This window comes from Eublepharis macularius, chromosome 3, assembly GCF_028583425.1.
Source record: "Eublepharis macularius isolate TG4126 chromosome 3, MPM_Emac_v1.0, whole genome shotgun sequence".
Lineage (NCBI taxonomy): Eukaryota > Metazoa > Chordata > Lepidosauria > Squamata > Eublepharidae > Eublepharis > Eublepharis macularius.
Window position 1 is genome coordinate 41,600,044 of NC_072792.1, and position 21,754 is coordinate 41,621,797.

The 21,754-nt window shown below is 42.5% G+C and overlaps 1 protein-coding gene across 2 annotated transcripts; it reads right to left on the minus strand.

Annotated features, from left to right (window-relative positions):
• Window positions 1–801: 801 nt before the first annotated feature.
• On the minus strand, window positions 802–21,247 carry POGLUT2 (protein O-glucosyltransferase 2). Of its 2 annotated transcripts, XM_054973811.1 has the most exons (10): window positions 20,723–21,247; window positions 15,854–16,059; window positions 12,898–13,103; window positions 11,727–11,804; window positions 9,205–9,377; window positions 7,449–7,686; window positions 5,531–5,740; window positions 3,978–4,067; window positions 2,238–2,342; window positions 802–959 (listed from the first exon to the last, which is right to left on the minus strand). In XM_054973811.1, exons 1-10 carry the CDS (start codon window positions 20,905–20,907, stop codon window positions 942–944), a joined length of 1,509 nt encoding a protein of 502 aa, XP_054829786.1. In that variant the 5' UTR covers window positions 20,908–21,247; the 3' UTR covers window positions 802–941. The 2 variants fall into 2 exon arrangements, with proteins under 2 accessions (XP_054829786.1, XP_054829787.1); XM_054973812.1 differs by lacking the exon at window positions 802–959 and having other exon boundaries at window positions 2,236–2,345.
• Between the last annotated feature and the right edge of the window lie 507 nt (window positions 21,248–21,754).

Below are 21,754 nucleotides of genomic sequence, written 5' to 3' on the forward strand. Positions count from 1 at the left end.
AATTATTTTAACATTTATTCTGAAGCACTTCCGCCTGTCAATTTTCTTAGCCTCGCAGATGGTTAGAAATGGCAGTGTTTTCCCGAGTTCCTCCCCAACCTCTTTCGGACTGTTATGGAAGACTGTTATGGATCGTCATCTCCTATGGAAGCCTTACCTGGATAATGAGGTCTTTTTTGCACATACCCTACACTGCTGGAAGTACAGCGGCCACGAGGAAGAGGGAATTCCAATGACATGGCACTGCTACAGAGAACACCCTCCCCCCCCCCCGCAAGGAACCCTGCTGCATCCTGTCCTTGTTGGCATTTCATTGAACGGTAAAGATAGTTCTTGTTGATAGGCCCATTTACTGGTCATGCTGCTAATTTTTGTGCCATGTATCCAACTATACAGTTCTGTAATCTTAATGGAAATCATCTGGAAAGAATTTTCTTCCCATTTTCCTGCTCCCACTGCAGTTTCCCCCTTGGCTGACGATGCTGTTCCTGAAGCTCTGTTAACTCCAGGAACAAAACTTCAGGGAGCTGAGTGGACTGCAGGAGGAAAGTCCTGCTCCAGAACATTAGGAAAGGCACAGGCTGCATAAGGTAAAAGGTTCTCCTCCCATGGTAATGCCTGAACAATCCCTTGTAGTTTGTGACATATGGCAATGGCACCAACTTCAACCGGAAACTAGAAATCTTTCAGAGGTAAATATACAAATCAGTGGATTGTTAGATCCACATATTGGATATTTTGGTTGTCAAACACAAGGCTCAAAGCTTTGAAGAAGTCTAACACACATTACCACACTTTTATAGAAAGTATGTTTATTTTTTAAAAAGATAAAAAAACAAGGTTTTCGTAATACTGCTCAAAAGAAGTCATCCAGACTATTGCACACCTTGTCTTCCTGTTCTCCTTTGAAGATACCTAAAATCCAAAGCTGTTTCTTTCTGTTAAAGTTCTTCTTTGACCTGTAAGAAAGAAGGCAACTCAGTAGCTGGTGCTTCCACTGTTAAGAAAGCCTCAAATAATTCTTGCTTCATTTTAATACTGTTCTAGACATGCTATTCTGCTATACAAATTAGTCCACTAAGGTTTTGTACAGACGAATGAACAATAAAATCCTAATCAATGGTTTCTGAGGATCTGTGGTTATTCCAAACTGCTGGAATGCATTATGCCCCCTTGCTTGGTTGGGGCAGAAGATAACCACTTTTTCCCCATTTGTACTTGGCTAAAGACACAGAAAACAGTTCTAAATTTGGGCTGCCGTCCGAAAGAAGGCGTCTTGGCACTTCAAGGATTCTGCTGTTGGTACGAGACCAGCAGTGCAATCCTAAACACAGTACCATCCATGTCAGCCTACTGACTTTCAGTAATTCTGCCCTATAGTTCTGCGTTGGGGGTACCACTGCCTGCTCAGCTTGTAACCTGCAAACAGATACACAAATACCAGAAGAGATTTCTTTGTGGCCTGTGCTAGCACGTGTCAGAGTCCCACTGAGCCCAACGGCCAAGCTTGGCACAATCCTCAGTCTTTTCACTATTCCCACTCCTCCTTTCCTGTCTTAACAGAAATATATCCAGATACAGGGCTTCTTTTTCCCCAGAGATGAATGTTTACTCGCACATATACAGGATAAAAACCAGTGCATTTGGGCAACATTTTTGGTATGAGAGCTAATGCGCTTCCTGCTGGTCCGCTTCTGCTTCCATGATCACATCTGGGCTCTGTTTGGTCAAGCTACAGTGCCATAAAATGTATTATGGGTATTAGCTTGATGCACAAAATATTGATTTGAATATGGGACCCTAGAGATTTCCTCTGCCTTCTATTCAGAGGCAGGGACAGCAATTTTCTTCCTAAATTGACCTAGAATAATTTTTAAAATTTGATTTTCTGGCTCACCCTTGAAACATAACTTTAGTAGTAGGTCTGAACAGCAGTCCTTTGAAAGAAACAACTGTGTTTAGTGCTAAAGCTTTTTCCTGCTTCCAAACATTATTTACCCTGCTTCCAAACTGTATCATTAGTTCTCTATCATGTCATTAGAATCAGAGGTATGAAAATCCTTTTCTCCTTCCCTCCTCAATATATGAAAAAGCAGGAAGAGACTTGGCTTTAACACCTGTAATGAAAACTGTGTTCCCTAACTTAGAATTGTATTGTAGGAGGCATTGAAAAGGAAAGCAGAGCATCCATCAGACTGTAAAGTCAGCACCCTGACATGTTAATGTCCATCCTGTACCTTTTTTCTGTGGCAGTTACAAGGGAAGAGGTCATCACTCGGCTGCTCCACTTTCTCCATGCCTTCTCTAATTTTTGGCTCATTCACTTGCCGCGTGGCATAGTCCTACTTGAAAATAAAGAGGTGGGTTTTTTTAAATCTTCCAAACAACATCTACCGTCTTATATTGATCCATCTGCAGCTGATGAAATTTCCCATGGTCCAAGAAACTTGCTGAAGAGCACGAGATACAGTATCACAGAGACCGTAAGTCGACCCGGCCCCATCTGGTGACTTGCTGAAATATCAATATCTCCGTGTTAATGCAGAGACATTTTCAGCTGTGTTCTGGGAGGGGCTTTCTGCCGCTGGGTTCTTTGATCGCCGTTGATTGCTGCTTTGAGGAACATATCCCGCTACATTAGAAAGGCATTTGTGCAATCTGGAATGTGTCTCTAGCAAAATGCTAACATGATTTTTAGGGCAGGCCTTTCTCACAGGGCTTACCAACCCAGTCACAGAGTTTGACAATTTAAATGCATCGACAGAATTTTAATAATGGCTGCCCTTTAAACAGAACTGTTTTGAATGAGGGTGGTGTACTGGTTTGAGTGTTGGACCAGGATCTGGGAGACCCAGGTTCGAATTCCTGCTGTGCCATGAAAGCTCGCTGAGCAACTGTGGGCCAGCCACACATTCTCAGCCTAACCTACCTCATAGGGTTGTGAGGATAAAATGAAGGAGAAGAGAAGGATCTAGGCTGCTTTGGGTTCCAATTGAGAAAGAGTATAAATAAAATATATAATAAATTAAGTTACAGCTTAAACAACATGTAGGCTGATATATTACCACTGTCTATCTTGTTATGTATAACAAATTGGGAACTGGGGATTGTGGATGCCTATATACTATGGAAATAAGATTTCCTGAATGAACTCAGCCAATATCTTATCCAATGACCATCTTGCAGAATAACAAAATCTCTATCATATTAATAATTATGATGTAGATGAAGAGGGAGATATATGTTACAAAAGCTCATGTATGTGAAGTATTTCTCAATGTGCTTTACACAGAGATACTGTACCTACCCCGCTCAGATTTCTGTCAGGGAGTGGCGTGACACTTAGGGTCAAAGGTAGATAGCACTCTTTGCCTTCCCTGTAAGTGTTCCTGTGTTGTGCTTTGCTTTTACTCACAGGAGGCAACAACAATCATCACGTATACAAGATAACAAAGGTTCGCCGGCTAAGCATGGTTTCCTGCCTGCTGATCCTCTCCACTGATCACAGCCGCTACACATCAACCTAGCTTTTACCTGTGGCACCTGGCCTGGATCCCATGAAAAACTTCTTTAGCTGGAAGGATTTCCGTCAGCAGACATGCAACCTTCTCACCTTCCTTCTCCTACTATAGCCCCAAATGATTCCCAAATATTGCTCTTCAAGGTAGCAACCCGACACAGGGCCTTCCCAGCTGTGGCACCACAATCAGGGAACTCTCCTCAGGGCTATTAATCTGTCATTATCTTCTGCCAGCAGGTGAAGAATTTTTTGTTTTGTCCAGCATTCCTTCAATGATAATTCCTTCCTGCCATAGGGTTTAATTACTGTTTTATGTGCTTTTAATATGTGCTTTGTTTTGATTGGTTTTAATGTTTGGTTTTAACTATTAGCTGCCTCAGCGGCCCTGACTGAGCAGAAAGCTGGCATATAAAGTATGTAAATAAAACAAGTTTTAAGCAGTCAAAGAGGGACTGACCTGGAAAAGTTTGAAGTAGTAGCAAAATATATGGTCTCCCATGAGGTTATTTCTTGCAAACTCTTGCCCCGCTTTTGCAATATTCTTTGCCTGACGGAGAGAAAAGAAGGTATTTTAATATATCAAGACGAGAGGTTGGATCCGGTGTATCGTAAGTGCAGCTGTGTATGCAGAATGCAATTGCCCCCGTATCCCCCTTTCTGCTGCAGCTTGCTGTGCTTTCAGGAATCTGGCTTCTGGGAATGGAGGGGTGAGTAGACCCCTCTAAAAAGAGCACAGGCGGCCAGCAAGGCTTCCATAGTGTGTGGGAGGGAGGAAGAAGCAGTTAGAAACCTGGCCCAAGCGGAAGTGCAGTTCATTCTAGTGGAATGAGTTATAGGTGCCAACACTTGCCTCCCCCCCCCCCCAAGTATATGCATCAGTCGCCTTGATTTATTATTGCACCTTTTGAATGTTGACAATAAAGCGACAGAGTGGATTGCCCTACTAACTGAATGCATATCTGAACTCTAGAGGAGGCACTGAACCAAGAATGCACAATTTCTTTGGCTTGTCAAGTGCATTGTATGACTACTGCTCACGGTGAAGAGCCCAATGAGTGATAATTGGTGGGTCTAGTTGTCTCGGAGCCTACCTTTGTTGGCAAGATCTTTAGATGCTATAGAGACTATCAATACAACTGGCTATTTAAAAATCTTTGTGGGAAAAGTTTAAGCAGCCATTCAACTTTGCAGAGCGTACAAGCAGGAGCCACCAGCCACTACAAGCTGCTAACACTAAAAAGCTTTCCTTCCATTTGGGTGGGGTGGGGGTGGCATGGCTCAGTGGGACAGCACCTGCCTAAGATCCCAGGCTCAGTCCCTGGCATCTCCGGTCAAGCGGACCAGGTAAGAGTTGATGTGAAAGGCCTCCACCTAAGACCCTGGAAAGCTGCTGCTAGTCTGGGTAGCCAATACTGAATTGGATGGACGGGTGGTCTGATTCAGTATAATGGCAACTTTATGTGTTCTTATTGCTTTCATTATTTCTGCCAGCACCAGTGAACTCATGAATCCAAAATGCCGGACACTGCTTTTCTGCTGCAAAACAGCATCAGAAAGGAAAAAAATTGGAAGCAGGGTGGTGGTGGTAAGCCCTCCGGCTTAGCCCTTTCCCTTCCCACCATTTTTTCCCTGCCACTCTCCTTTCCCCAGGTGTTCTCCTCCCAGCTAACATCCTAGACTCACATTTCCATGTCTTGTTTGGATCCAGAAGTTCACTAACATACAGCCTTCCAGGACTAGAAACGGGGTAAACTATAAATAGAGTACTTTCTGTGTGCTGTGTATTTTCACTCTATATTGGTGGCACATCAAGACAGAAAAATCCATGAGTGACCACTGAGTCCCCTCCCCCTCAATCTATATCTTAATGAGGCCTGGACTTTAAGAATGCTATTCAAAGGCATTTCTGCCTGGTTTGTGATCAACCACTTGCCTAAGTCCCAAATATTTTTGTGGAATGTTTGCAAATTGGTAGTTTTTTGTTTTTTTTTAAACCAAAGTATATCTTACTTCTTCATCATGATCTTTGGCCCACTGCAGTTTCTCTAAGAGATCACTTAGGTCATTTTTAAATGGAATGTAGTGTTTCCAAGGTTCTAACTCGTTATAAAAATGCTCATAGTAGATGGAATCCTGCTTTAGCACGACGCTGTTTCCTGCTAGAAGATAAGGCAGCCTGTATGCAGCCACTGTGCCATCAATATTAATTTGGTATTTATACTGCAAAATACAAAAGGGAAGTTAATAAACACACAGCTTGTCAATTTTGTAAATACCTCTTTCCTCCACCAAACACTGATAAAACCAAGTGCTTGCAGGTTGCAGACAACCCTGGGTTTATTTCACATATTATTCAGCAACAAACTCTGGTTTCCCACCAGGTGTATACTTGACAGGGAGTTGAAGCCAGTCTTAACTCCTTTATTTACTTTACACTTATTATGCTTAAAATTTCTAAATCTTGAAAAGTAAAGTCCAAAGCAGCTGTTTATTACTTTTTGAGTCAGACTAACAGTAGCCAATTTGTATAGCTCTGGGACTAAAACTCATCAGAGTTTCCTACAAATGTGGTTAAATTAATTAATTACTAAGTTTGTCCTTTAAGTGTAAAGAAAATACAGGTCTTTACATCTACTGATAACTGTGGTCTGTAATGGCAGATAAACTTATATAAAGCAATCAAGGAACAGCATAGATGAAATATGATTCAGATATTAATTCTCTAATTGAAAGGCCACCCCAAACAGCAGTGTTCTATGCAGTAACATTAATACTAAGCATAACTCAACTTAGGGGCAGGGACTATTTCCACATTAGCACTAGCCACCATCAGGGACATATACTGCAATTCCATTGCAGATGTGCAGATTCTGTAATTCCATTACAAATGTTCTCCCTGCAAGTGGACCACCAACTAAGAAGAAGGCATGAGCTTCACCTAATGTACAAATCAGCCTGGAGCTACTTATGGTGTACTACTTATTGTGTATTGTGGAATTTGAGATACTGTCAGGTGCTCAGGATTACCTGTCATATTCAATACCCCCCTGCAGTGGAAGCTGATGTTGTTGGGGTGATTCTGTTATTTGAACCTGGGGTGGGAAACTGGGAACAGGAGGTGTTTGTTCCTGTTGTAATCTCTCCCCGAGCCTGGGAGAGTGCTTGACCTTGAGCAGTCCATGAATCACACAGCCTGTTTTCCTGCCTGCAGAGTTAGAGGACTGTTAGGAGAAAGGGGGGGGGGATTAGTAGCTGCCTTGAGGAACCTATATCTGCTTGATACTTGTCTGTAGCCGCTAGTCCTAGCAAGGATGGCGTAAGAGTATGAAACTGGCATCTTATCAATAAAGAACTTTTACTCATGAAGTGAAGTCTCTTGAGAGTTGCCTGGCATCCTTACAGATACATGGTTTAAAAATTCAATCAGCTGTGAAACACACTGAATGGTTTGGAGCTGATTATCATCTCTGAGCCTAATAAGGATGTTATAAAGATTTTAAAAAACGATGGTGGGAGAATCATGTATGCTGCACTACAGAGAGCCAGATAAAAATGTGATAGAATGAAATCTCTACTTCCTCCATTTTGGTCACAAAACTGCAAAGAAGGAAAAAATGAGAAATGTCCCTCTGCAATTTTTCTTGACATGCTTGACTAGATATCATAGCAAGTGAGAAAAAAAAGAATGTGTTTACTACAAGCAACTATGGCTGTACCAAATCTTTTTCATAGGTTTCAAAAGTTATATTCCGTACATAGCCTCAGGGTACAGAACAGAGTGGCTACCCCAGCAAAACATTCATCCCTGGTTTAGAATAGAAACCCTCTATTTCTGTGATCAGAACAGCTGCCAATCATCTGGATCAACTTCAAAATATAAATGTTTTTAAAATGTAAACGAACTGTTGTATATTTACTGACACTGTACCTTGAAGAAATCAAAAAAGGATATGTGCTTCACAATAGGGCCATATAGACTTTCATCATGCTGGAAAAAGAAGAAGTTGGTAAAAGCTGCATCAATGATTTCTGGGAATTTTCTGCTTATCTTGACTAGTTCGAGCCTCTCTTTACGACTGTCTCGACCTCTCCAGATTGCTGTAATGTTCTTTTCTTCCCATGGTGGCCCAGTATTTGCTTGAACAGACATCATGTCCAGACTTACTCTAGAGTAGGAAATGGAACATTTGTTCTCAAAGAGTTGCTCTTAAAAAAAACAGCTATTTTTTTCAAAATGCAATAACAATGAAAACGTTCTGGGTCTATCTCTTCTTACAGCAGAATATCTTTCCAAGAAAACAGTCCAAGGAATGCATCTCTTTAGCTGGATGTGCTTTTCTCTGGAAAAGCAAATTACATTAAATTCCACTGGGGCAGGAAACTTAAGAAAATACAAGATTTGGGTGATTCAATTGTGAAATGGGCATAGCAGGGTCAAACATATATACCTGAACTTTAATGAACCGCTGCTTTACTAAGTCATGGAAAACGGTGTTTTAAAACCATACTGGGCAGAACAGTGAGACACTGATCAAGTTTTAGAGAACCACTTCATGCCTTCTTGTTTATGAGGTACTGGCAAAGAATGCTACATTAGGCAGATCCAGAATCTTTTAAATAAAGACTGCATACGCAACTTAAATTTACTTAACACCAATTTGTCCTTAACACCAATTGAACTTGTCCTAAGAATGTACTCTTACTAATAAATGTAATGTATATTGGTGGGGATTCTAATGAAAAAAGAATAGATCAAACAAGACTGAAATTTGCCTATTCCTTGTTTGAAGGCAGAGGTCCCCAACCTTTCTGGGCCTGTGGGCACCTTTGGAATCCTAACTCAAGGTAGTGGGCAAAATCACAAAATGGCTGCCACAGGAGGCAGAGCGAAATACAAAATGTCAAGGAGTGACGTCATGAGTAACTCTTCAATAATTCAGACAGAGGATCTGTTTAACAGGATGCCTTTTAAACAAACATATTTTTAAAAAATATTTTCTTGCATACACCCATCTTACCTTCAGTCACGCAGTGAAGATCCTTGTGTTGTGGTAGCCGCTGTTGCTGAAGCAACTTTTTAAAAGCCTGCACAGCCAATCAGATCTCCAGTGGCCAACTGGAAGCCCTGCTGAGCAAAAGCCCCAACTGCCCACTTTCTAAAAACCCTCAGCAGATGTCAGGAAAGTTGTTGGCGGGAGGCATGGCAGCCATGGGCAGCATGTTGGGGACCCCGTTTTAAGGGATACAAAGTAGTATTTTGCAGCTGCCAAGGGCAGATGGACCTTTCAGTCTGACGTCTGCTAAACTACTCCCATCCATACTGGAAATATGGCTTTTCCTACAACAGCTTTCGCTGAGGGAGCTGAAATGGCCTCAGATTGGAGGCAGGAAGGGGGGGATGGGCCCTTACTCCTCTCCACCCTCCAGTGGAAGGTTCTGACAGTCATGGATTTTTCTCATGTTCCCCTTCCCCCCAGCAATCTTTTCAGGGTTGCGGGACCCGTGTGGACTAAGAGCCACACAGCTTGGGATGCTGCAGTGGGGAAAGGAAAGGTCTGCAGGAAAGATCCACAATCCTTACGTCCACAGACTGCAAGATCCAACCCATTGTCAATAAGAATAATTTCAAAAAGTAAAAATCACTAATGTTACAGTGAATCAAAACTGTAAAAAAAAAGTCTTACCGGCCCATTGTTTCTAAAACAGAATCTGTCAAGTCATAAGTGGGCATTACGATATCTTTTGAATCAGTGGATCCGCACCAGGAAAATATGGGATGGATGTTCTGAGAGGATTTCTTTTTCTCCAAAGGCCAATCACCCAAATTGACAAAAAACTCCACATCAGGCATTTTTACCTAGGACACACACAAGTATATATGCAGAGGAGTTAGCCGTGTTAGTCTGTAGTAGCAAAATCAAAAAGAGTCCCGTAGCACCTTTAAGACTAACCAACTTTATTGTAGCATAAGCTTTTGAGAACCACAGTTCTCTTCGTCAGATGCATGGGGGGCAAGAAGAAACTGGTCAGATATATAGGTGGAGAGGGGAGGGTGGAGTAGATGCAAACAGTAGCTTCTGATATGGAGATCAGTTTGCTTCTGTTAAGGAAGTCAGTTACTTCTGATAATGAGATAACCATTCATAGTCTCTATTCAAATTCATATGTAAATTTGACTCAGTCAAGCTGGGATTGAATAGAGACTATGAATGGTTATCTCATTATCAGAAGTAACTGACTTCCTTAACAGAAGCAAACTGATCTCAGTATCAGAAGCTACTGTTTGCATCTACTCCTCCCTCCCCTCTCCACTTTTATATCTGACCAGTTTCTTCTTGCCCTCCATGCATCTGACGAAGAGAACTGTGGTTCTCGAAAGCTTATGCTACAATAAAGTTGGTTAGTCTTAAAGGTGCTACTGGACTCTTTTTGATAAGTATATATAAAACTCTGAAATTCCACAGGTATCTAATTGTTATGCATATTATTTACACAGCATTTGTTTCTTTATTTATATCACTCTATCCCTTTATTTTAGCTGGGTGGCTGAAGCTAAGACAGAAGGAGCAATCTTAAAGCAGGTTTACTCAGATGAAAGTCCCATTTTATTCCATGGGGCTTGTTCCTAAGAAAGTATTCTTAGGACTGCAGCCAGAGTGACTTAAGCTGGGAGGGAGAGGGGCTTGCTTAAGCCCACCCAACAAGTTCATGACGGAGCTACCATTTGAACAAAGGTTCTCCAGCTCAGAGCTCATTTTATGGGCTGGTAACCTAGCCAAAGTTGCTGAGCTTGTCTGAGAAGCAGTTTGGGCTGGCTTTTCACAGGCATGGGAAAAGCAGATTAGTTGCTGTATTTTAACATTTTGTAAAAAAGTTTGAGGTAAAGAGAACTATGTGCTTCAAAGAGTAATAGATCCCAGTTCTATAAGAGCACAATGCCATCTGCTGGTCTACAGTCCACAATGAAAACATGCAGAAAATTCTTAGTAAACCTAATAAATTTACCCTGTTCAGTATCTCATTTCTAGGTGCTGCCAGCTCTGTATATCATTACATTTTAGCCTGAAGTTATAATTTATAAGCTATATAATTTATATATAATATAATTTATGAACTTTATAAACTATATAAGCTATTATTTCATGTTGTAAAGAGATAGCACCACCAAGAAATAAGATACTGTACAGGGTACATTTTGGCATGCTAAGAATTTTCTGATGGAAAAAATTAAGCAGATAGCTTTGAATTTTAAACACCATCTTACAGTTTCCCTTTCTGGGGGGTAACTGTAAGGTAATTAACATGCTCTCTCGATGGCAGCTTCTAAGATGCTGCAGATTTCAAAGAAGACTTTCTTTAAGTCTGGAATCCGGCAAGGATTATTATGCATGCTCATCACTCTGAAGATTTTTGCTTTCGCTACTCTCATGAGTACAGTTAGTTTGCTGAAATCATCTGGTTTTGTTTTAGCTATCCTTATGACGCACCCTTCAGACATCTTTTTTTTTAATGTAGGCCAGGACATAAAGGGCCATACAGCATGTTGTGCATACAACAGAGCTTTTCAAACCCTCCATTCCCGTTGCAGCCACTGGGGGAAAAAAATCTCTTCTGAAAGCTAAAGGTGCAGCAGTCTGGGCAGTACAAGAGGCTGCAACAGAGAGGAGAGCTGGCCACCCCTCCAGGTGTGCACAGAAACATCTTTGGCACACGGAGGAAATGCTTTGGATCTCAACCAAAGTCTCCTATGAGGTGCTCTGAAGGTTATCACCAGCATTTTTAACTGGGCCCCAATCCCAAAATGGTAGCTAATCTTGGGAACATTTTGCAATATTTTAGTTAGCTTTATTCAATTAAAATATGGCTTTTAAAAAAAGCCCATTCAGCAAGTTAATGGTGCCCATAGTAGAGAGTCCAGTAGCACCTTAAAGACTAACCGACTTTATTGTTGATTAGTCTTTAACCAACTTTTTTTGTTGTTGTTGAATTTTGTGGGGCTATGTCATGCTATTTATTTATTTTAATGTGTGTTTCTAGACTTTAATTTTTTGATCCTTTGTTTTTATAGCCATATTATTTTATTGTGTTGTATGTACAACACACACAAACCTCCTGACAAAATATGTGGTATAAGTATTTATAATATTTTAAAATACATTTTAGTACTTGTTACTGGAAATATATGAAGCTTATGAGAGACACTCACTTTTCTAGTCAAAGAAAGCAGGATGGCGTCCATGAAAATCCTAAAGCCGACATGTTCACCATGGGTTTTTATATAAACCTAAAACAAACCAGAAGATGCTGAATACATTGTTTTTTTCCCTTTCAAAACATCATCAAATCAAGCAAACTATCTGTGTCCACTTTTTATAACATGAAGACCGTGGAACTCAACAGGGCAGGATATATGGGCTGCCAAGAAGTCTGTCAGTGCTGTGACTTCAGCCGCTTTTATTTAACAAGAGTGCTGGCGAGCAACAGCAGTGAATCAAGTTCCAATTAGGAGCGTTCAGTAAGGATTTATCACAGAGGACTGGCATGTTTCACAGCATTAGCTGGAATTCATGGAATTAATGCCATCAATTAAAAAAAGAAAATTAACAAGCAACCTTTGTAATGATAGTGCCAGTGGCATCATAAACTGTGAAGGAGGTCCAGGCACCAGGGCATGAAGCCAGCTCAGAGTGCCAAGTTCCCTGCAATGCCTTCTATTGTGTAGTATTAATACATCCCTTCCTGGGACATGAATTGCCATTCAGGGCAACCAAACACAGTTTTCACACACTGCATAACTGACTTTGCTGTCATAGGCTATGATGATGGCTTCCCCCCAAAAAAGAATTAGGGAAATCTAGTGAGGACAGGTTTATCAGTAGCCATTTGACCATGATAGTGAAATAAAAACTCTAGGTTGGGAGGTGGAACACTGCAAAAGGAGTTCCTTTATACCCTTTCCGTGAGGCTCTAGGGTTATGCAGCTGATTGCTCTTTGAAAAAGAATAATTAGTGGACTTTGGTCTCAGCCAGCCAGTTTTCTTGGGTTTTACCTTTGTTGTTTCTGGATTATTAGGCATTCTTTAATCTCAAATTTCCTACTGGCAACACTATCGGAAGAGAAGATGCTTCCACTGACATTTGCTGAGATACTCCTTGCCTCTCTGCCTGATTCCTTCCACTCCAACACTTCCTCACTGTTCTTTCCAACTGGCTGCCACGTGTATATGAACACCAGCCGGCCTCTTCTATCTTGCTGAAACTCCAGGTTAGCTGTAAACAGGGCCCACAACAGGACGACCTTCTGTCACTCTCCGAGGACATTTCCGCACATTTACTCACAGAACAGCCACTTGATCAACAGTTGGGACAGAGGATACCTTGTTGTCTTTTATGGTATAATGGCACAAGCTCTGTCTCTGGCCAAACCGCTGTGGAATTTCTTTGGCGATCTTATCAGGGTCTACGGCAGGAAATTGTGCCAAGTCTCTCTGGATCTGTGGAATGACTTGAGGGCAGCTCATCTCTTCCAGCCAAGCACTGCCGTCTTCCTGAGGGCAGTCACAGTTCTCATGATAAACGGGACCTGTATAAAACAAAATGTATGATATAAACCATGTGTTATATTTTTGGGGTCAATATATTTGGTTCGAGGGGTTGTTGGAACAAAAAAGCTATAGCTATCCTATTCCCACAAGGCAGTTGGTTGCCACGGACACTATCCTGTAGCGGAAGTTCTGCAGCAGGTATCTAGGCAGCTTAGACAGGCTCAGGGAGGTCTGGACTTAAGAAACTTCTAAGCATAAACTAGGAACAATGGAAAGTGTTTTGACAAAGATGACTGGCAAGGTTTTAAGCATCAAAACAGATGATCCATGATCAGATCTTTCCAGCATTTCTTTACATTGGATTACAATCATACAGGGCCCTTACACAGATTGGGACCAAGTGGAAAGGAGGAAAGAAAATTTAATCCTTTCAGCCACATAGTTTTGGAAATTGAAATCAGGCTCCCCTTCCGGTAGAATTCCGGAGACCAACTCCACAGCAGCGTCTGGGTCATGAAAATAACAGTCTCTAAACAGCAGAAGTTAAATCCAATGGAAGAGATTTAAGCCTGTACTTAACTTCTGCTGTTTAGAGACTGTTATTTTCATGGCCCAATGATTCCAATGGACCAGTGAGACGCGATGAGCTCTTTATTTTGGCTTTGTGTCCTTTTATTGTATGTTTGCCATTATCTTAAAGATGCTGCCTAGACTCTGAAACAGCGTAAGACACATTTCTGGAGCAAACTAAAAGTAAATAAGAATTTCTCAAGATCTAGAGGCCAGTAATCTGAATATAGCATCCTCAAGCATTCATTCCAAACCAGACCATAAAGTGTAGATCAAAAATCCATACAATGGGGCCACAGACAGACAGCGAGGATTTCCCTACAATCCTGAGGGAAGCACCAGGTTTGCAGAAAAATATGAAATGGAGTGGGAAATACACTGAGGGTCAGAGAAATCCGAAGTGATAGTCATAGAAGCAATGTCTGCTTCTTTAGTGGGCCACCAAGATCTCACAAGACCATTTCTGGAGATTGCTAGACAACCTGCAACAAATATTGCCAAGGATTCCAGGCTTCAGTTAATATGAGTGGCAGGTTTGGGGGAGTGGTGAAACAGACTTGAAAAAGTAAAAGATAGGAGGAAGGGAAGATGTAGCTGGTGGGGATAAGAGCAAAAAAAAAAAGTAAAAAGAGAAAACTGAATTTTGGGAAAGGGGACAGGAGAATGATGGATGAGGGAGGGGGCAGAGGGTGCCAGTGGAGAAACAGAAAAGAAGGAAGGTAGGTGGGTGGGAAAGAAGGAACAGTGGGAGGCTGCAGGAGGCAAAGAAGAAAAATAAGAGGGAGAGAGCACCCCAAAAGTGCTCACAGCTCCCCTCCATGTTTTTCCTCTAACTGTTGTGCAACATTTGCAAATTACATTGTAGTAATAGTATAATATTGTATTATTTAAGGAAGTAAAACGTGGATAAATGTGAAATCTGTTCCAGAATGTATAAAAAATTCTGTGACTCATCTTAAACTTCAGTAGGACAGAACAAAAACAACAACGATGTGCTTATACACCACACTTCTGAACAGAGAGGTTAACAGTGTTATTATTATCCCCACAATACAGCTGGGGAGCTGGGGCTGAGAGAAGTGGCTTGCCCAAGGACACCTGTAGAGTTCACAGCAGTAATGGGAGTTAAACCCGCAGAGTGTTGGCTCAGAGATCGGCACTATTCCAGGGCCAAACTGGGTGTTACTTTTAATTCTTGGCCACCACAGGGACTTGCAGTCAAACAGAAGCAGCAAGTTCCTCTGTAGAAACTTACTCTCTCAGCACTAAAGGGGCCTGTTTCAGAACGGAGCTGCAGTGCTGCGGAAGTGATTTCCTACAAGAAACTTGGAGCTGCTGTCTGACAGCAAGTCCTCATGGTCAGGGCTTTTTTTCTGGGAAAAGAGGTGGTGGAACTCAGTGGGTTGCCCTCGGAAAAAATGGTCACATGGCTGGTGGCCCTGCCCCCTGATCTCCAGACAGAGGGGAGTTTAGATTGCCCTACACGCCGCTGAGCGGCGTGGAAGGCAATCTAAACTCCCCTCTGTCTGGAGATCAGGGGGCGGGGCCACCAGCCATGTGACCATTTTCAAGAGGTTCCGGAACTCCGTTCCCCCATGTCCCTGCTGAAAAAAAGCCCTGCTCGTGGTAGGTATGAGTTAAATGTAATGTTTAGTTTTGCCCTAAGACAGATAGGTGTATCATAGTGTCTTTTAGACTTTTGATACTTGGGACACAATTTTTCATGAATTAAAGACTGGAAGTTCATTTAATTATTTCACTCAATGTGATGATACATTTTTTCCATTGGTGCTCAGAAGAATGGGCCAGCAACTCAGTAACTTGAGGAGATAGTAATGTCTCCTGGCAGCCATGGCTCAGGGACTGGATTATGCTTTCTCGGTAAAGGTGATATTTTTGGGATCCCCTTGCACATCAGCTACAGCATGAGCAGCATCTTGGTGTGCCCTTCCTCACTGTCCATATATTGGCAGACAGAACTACAAAGCTGCGCAATGCTTGACAGACCAATGTTGCATGGGACCTCCGCAGTGAAGGGCACAGAGTGAGGGATCCATCCAGCAAGGCTGCTTTATTTTTCCAGACATACTTCAGCCCCCCTAGCAACACAGCAGTGTGCCCCAACATATAACTGGTCTATCACAGTGGCTTTAAACAGCATTTGGTATTAGCAGTTTTGAAATAAGTCAGTGTCATATCATGAGACCCATTTCTGTACCTTTTAAGATGTATGGAGATTTAGCAACGTGTTTGTCTTTGGTTTGAACCTCAATCTTCAGGCTTTTGTAGCTTGCATACATTCTGTACCTCACAATAAAGGAGCCATCTTTCCTGTCCAATGTTTGCACACCGACCCGTGTGAACTGCTCCTCAGGAGCTGTGATCTTCACCTGAAAGGCATTTTCACCTGGAGAGACAGTAAACCTACATACAAGAACAAACACAACAGTGAAGACCAATTCAAACAAGCTTTCTTATGTATGGAACAAAGACAACGGCAGTGAGGAAATAAATAGTTTTCTAACCACTACAATGCCAGCCTAGAACTGGAAAGCTTTTTCTGAAGTGAACGGCTTTCATATAAAGCTGAACTACTTTTTAGCCACTTCATATTCTGTGCCACTTTGTATTCTGATGTCTATAATTTTATATTTATTGTTGTGTTTTCTCCTGCCTTTCCCCTGAAAACTTCAAGCAGCCTATGTGTTTCTCCATAAGTGTACTCTCACTTGTTGGGAAATCTGTGCATGTGGTATTTGTGGGCCTATTTTAAAGCACCTCTTCAATTGAGATGGAGTGCTGGTCATTGCTGTTGATCCTCATATGCATTAACTAACATCGCAACCAGGGCTTTTTTTCTGGGAAAAGAGGTGGTGGAACTCAGTGGGTTGCCAGAACAGGGGGCAACTCCTGGCGGGAGGTGGTGCCCCTGGTACCACATGCACATGCGCAAAGTGCACGCACGTTCCCAGGACCACACAATGACATCACTTTGGGTCAGCTGGAACAAGGGGGAAATTTTTTAAAGTTTAAATCGCCCTCAGTGAAAATGGTCACATGACTGGTGGCCCCGCCCCCTGATCTCGACAGAGGGGAGTTTAGATTGCCCTCCATGCCGCGGCCATGCAATCTAAACTCCCCTCTGTCTGGAGATCAGGGGGCGGGGCCATCGGTCATGTGACCATTTTTAAGAGGTGCCGGAACTCTGTTCCACCATGTTCCTGCTGAAAAAAAGCCCTGATCGCAACCTAGTCAGTATCTCATGTCTTAAGCTGCATGTTGCTTGAGAACGCTGGAAGCACTGGGCAAACTGGTGAACACCTTCATGAACTGAGGGCCAAGCTACAAGTGACAAATGACACTTGAATGGCAAGTGTATTTCTCCCTGTTCACTTGCCCTCCACTCAATCTACTTGCCGTTCAAGTGTCATTCGTCACTTGTAGCTTGGCCCTGAGTTCCTCAACGTGGAACCCTGACAAGCTTCTGAGGAACCTCAGCACCTCTCAGAAGACAGCCCAAAAGTCGCCATGGTTTGTTGATGCAAACCCGGATGCTCTAACTGAAAACATGGCACAGAAGTATTTTGAGTATTTCAATGTCGTGTGATATCCAAACAGCAGAACAGGCATTTAAGTGTTTTATATGATCCTTGTTGTCTTGGGGGAAAAAATAGCCTGATACACGGTGAAATCCTAAGCAGAGTTACTCCAGTCTAAGCTCATTGAAATAAATGAGCTTAGACTGGAGTAAATCTGCATAGGATTTCACTGTCAAGGGCTGATCCTTTTGCCAAAAAAAAAAGAAAAATCAAAATTACACTTCCCAAACCATTTACTTTAGCAAAGAATCCAACTAGGGGTGGCAGGAGCAATGAAAATACCTACTAAGGATTGCTAAAACTTTCTAGTGACATTTATTGTGTGGATAGAAAGGACAGGAGCAAGCAGTAGTAATAGTAGTAGTAGTAATAATAATAATAATAATAAATAAATAAACAGTAGAGTGAGTTTGTTCACATCACTGAACAAGCCCTCCCTCCTCTCAATTTCCCCCCCAGACTTATCCTTGATTCTCTTTCTGGTTTGGGTTACTTTATTGAATAAAAAATATCAGAGAACTCCACTGGAGCATAATGTTTAAGTAAAAGATAGTACAGTTGCAAAGCTCAAATCCCCAATCTCAACTAAATGACAATCTTATTTAAATAATAAAAGCCCCATCCCTGCTATTTAGGTAGCACTGCTCAAATCCCCAATCTCAACTAAATGACAATCTTATTTAAATAATAAAAGCCCCAACCCTGCTATTTAGGTAGCACTGCAGTCACAAGAATTACATATATTATGCTACAAGGCTTGAACTACCCAAGCCACTATTTGATCTATTCATTTATACTCTGCCTTTCTCTCCAATAGGGACCCATTCTCCTTTCCTCCATTTTATGCTCACAACAACCCTGTGAGGTAGATGAGGCCGAGAGTGTGTGGCTGGCCCAAGGTCATTCAGCAAGCTTTCATGGCAGAGTGGGATTTCTGCCTGGTTCTCCCAGATCCTAGTCCCACACTTTTAACCCCTACAACATGCTGTCCATCTATATAATCCCACTAATTTGTAGGATCCGACAGCACTGGGGGAAGTAGCAAAATGCAATTAAAAAGCAAGAGTCCTGTAGGTTTAATTAATACAGTAGTAGATATTCAAAGCTATGCGCAATCAATGCAATAAAGTTGCAACCATCCTCATGGGGAACTGGGCTTCTACACATGGACTGGCTTTAGTGGAGGAACAAACACTGTGGAGCAGGAGGGAAACCTGCAGCATCAATGAGGCATTCAATGTGCAGAAATAGAAGCGTTTGTAACCCTATGCTTCAGATTTTCCTGTTCCAAGTGCAAAAGAAGAACAACTATGTTTGCACTCGAGATTTTCCCCCCAATGAAGGTAAGTTTCAGGGCAGCTTGATGCGACGGATCCCAATAGTGGAGCCCCCTACTCAGTCCACTAGATCTCAATTGAACCAAGGCAGCAAGTATTGGCAAAAGCAAGGGAAACGTTTATTGAAGAAAAGACTCAAATAAATTGACGCACTCCAGGCAAGTCTGACAAAGTGCCTATCTCACAAAGAGATCACCCATTCTTATACCTTCCTACAAACAAAGTCATCAGAAAATTGTTTACAAAAGCCGAATAGATTACAAAAGACAAACAAGTTTATGACAGTAATTTCTAAAAAGTTAGCAGGTCATACAGACTAGAGGGGTGACATTTCGCACCCATCTGGCACCTCTTGTTATCTTTAAAGGGGGTACATCCATGATTTGATAAGAGATTACTGGAACATCAAAGCCATAATGTCCAAGCGTTTTGGATGCTGCCTCCTGTTCTAACTCCAAACACCTCTTTGATTTACTTGCCTTTTACCTACGTTGCAATTCCTAGAGAGAAACGGCGAAAGTAGGGAAAAGGGCAATTTAGGAAGCAGGCAGCTGAAATTCACTCCCATAATGCCCTAGGGGGAAAAACAGGCTTTAAAAGTTATAGCTAAAAACTTCATAATTATAAAAATTCCTTTAACACTTGATACATTGTCTTTTTAGCTAGATAAATACGATATTTTAAATGTACATCTAAAAGTGAAAACTGGGAAAACTTAGATGTGCAAAAAAACCCCACTCACATTTGACTAAAGAGAACCTTCATATTCAGAGGTAACAAACCTCTGAATACCAGTGCCAGGAGGCAACATCAGGGGAAGGCGCTGGCCATCGTTGTTGGCCCTCCAGGGCAACTGGTTGGTGATTGTGTGAAACAGAATGCTAGACTAGATGGATGACTGGTATGATACAGCAGCACTCTTCCTAAGCTCTGATGTTCTTAATACAGAAAGACTTGTGAGGGAGCTGTGGCTGGCTGAGCTCCTTGTTGACTGTCCACTCACTGGCAAACCCAAGTTTGCCACTGCATTCTGGCCTTCAGTTTTTTCTTTAATTAATAAAGTTGTTAGGGGAACTAGCAGGGCTTTTTTTCTGGGGAAAGAGGTGGTGGAACTCAGTGGGTTGCCCTCGCAGAAAATGGTCACATGGCTGGTGGCCCCGCCCCCTGATCTCCAGACAGAGGGGAGTTTAGATTGCCTTCCACACGGCATGGAGGGCAATCTAAACTCCCCTCTGTCTGGAGATCTGTCTGGGAACTAGCATTATTTCAAATTTTAAAATGTTTTGGACTTCTTCCAAAATCTGGAGGGTCATGAAAATGAATTGTCCATAGAGTTCAACATCTGAAAGATGAAAACACACCTGAGCTGTAACACCTGAATTTGGGTATTTGCCCACTCCCCTCCTCCCATAATCCAATTCTCCATTGCTGAGAACTCTTCCTCATCTGTTGTATTTGTTTCTTCTGCAAAAGTTTTTAATAGTTTTAGGATAAACAAAGGAGGTCTTTGTCCTTTTGGTTAAAGATAACACTTAGGAAATAGTGTTTAATCAGCAGTAAGTCGTCTTTATGAAACTGAAGGCTATGCAGGGCTTACTGCCTTACTAGTCATGTGTGTATATGACCAAAAAAATGTCCCAGAAAGAAGATGCTTCCATTCTCCATTCAGAGACTTCACTTTTAGAGGCCTTGGGAAAGGAACAAGTGAACATTGAAAAATGGCAACTCTGGCAATTCATGCTAACAAAAGAGACTCCTCCAAAGGTAAAAACAATTATTTAGGGAGATAAACCTGGCAAATAGGAGCAGTCGAAATGAATGCTTTTCAGATCTGCAAAATCAGAAAGCCCATGTGGTACAGCGGTCAGACTAGGATGTGTGAGACTTAAGTTTGAATTCCCAATATACCATGAAAGCTCATTGGGTGAGCTTGGGCCAGTCGTTCTCAGCCTTACCTACTTCACAGGGTTGTTGTTGCCAGTCTAAAAACAAGGAGAGGAGAATGCTGTTGTAAGATGCTTTGGGGGTCCTTGGGGGAGAAAAGCAGGGGTCTTAAATATCTAAATAAATCAAATCAGGCAATTTATTTCTCCTTCAATCCTCACCACCCAAATTTTAAAGCTTTTATTTAAAGTAACAAACAGCACTTACCTCTTCCCCTCAGCGTCCACAGACTGGATATAAAAATACCGAGCAGGGAGCACCACATCGGCCCTGAGACCGGGCCCCCATACTACAGTATTCTCCGGACTGAGCTGGCTTCCTCCAGCCGGCTCCCCAAGCACCAGAAGAATTGTCCCCCAAGGCAAGCAGCAAGTCAGCCAAAGGCTAAACATTGACAGATTTTCCCCCTTAAGAATCACAACAGAATAAATGCCCTGAGAGCAAAAAGGGGCCCTGCAGCAAGGACGACGACGTGGGAGGGTCTCAGCAGGAGGAATTTCTGCTCGGCTCCATCTCGTCTGAACTTCCAGCCCAGCTCAATCACGTTGCTCTGCCTCCATACGCGATACCGCAGCGGCGGCTTCGGCTTGGTGCGACTCCCATGGAGGGAGAAATAAAGGTAAGCAACGGAGCGCCTCCGCCCGGTTTCTTTGTCTCGCCCGCTTTTACGCTCGCCTCTCCAGCGGCATCTTCGCTTGAATCCGACTGCCGAGCACCAGAAGGGAAGGGAAGGGGACGGGATCTTCGGTCCCACGGAACTTCTTCCGAATGAATGATCGCCTGGAGTCACAGGCCGGGCTCAACAGTCATGCTGGGTAATGTAGTCTCGGAGGGCTGGAAAGCGTTCGCGAAAGCCGGCCGAGGGGATGGCAAGCAGAAATCCCATTCATCGGAGAGGCGCTTCCTCCCCAGGGAGCTCGTAAACATTAGCAGTTACAAAAGTCCAGAGTTGGGTTGTGGCACCGGGTGGGAGAGACGGGGCGAAAAAGAAGGCATATCAAACTTTGGATCGAATATTTACTCCTCGTTGAAAAGAAAGGATGGAGTTATTTTTTTAAAGTTTTGAAAGTGAGGAATAGTTTACGGGTGTCCTAAGTAAATATGCCCTAGACTTTTTTATCTGAAGAAGGGAGCTCTGACTCTGGAAAACGTATTCCTTGAAAATCTTACTGGTTTCTAAGGTGCAGCTGGACTCAAATCCTGCTGTCCTCTAATCTGCGGGACTGGAGAGCCGGGTTT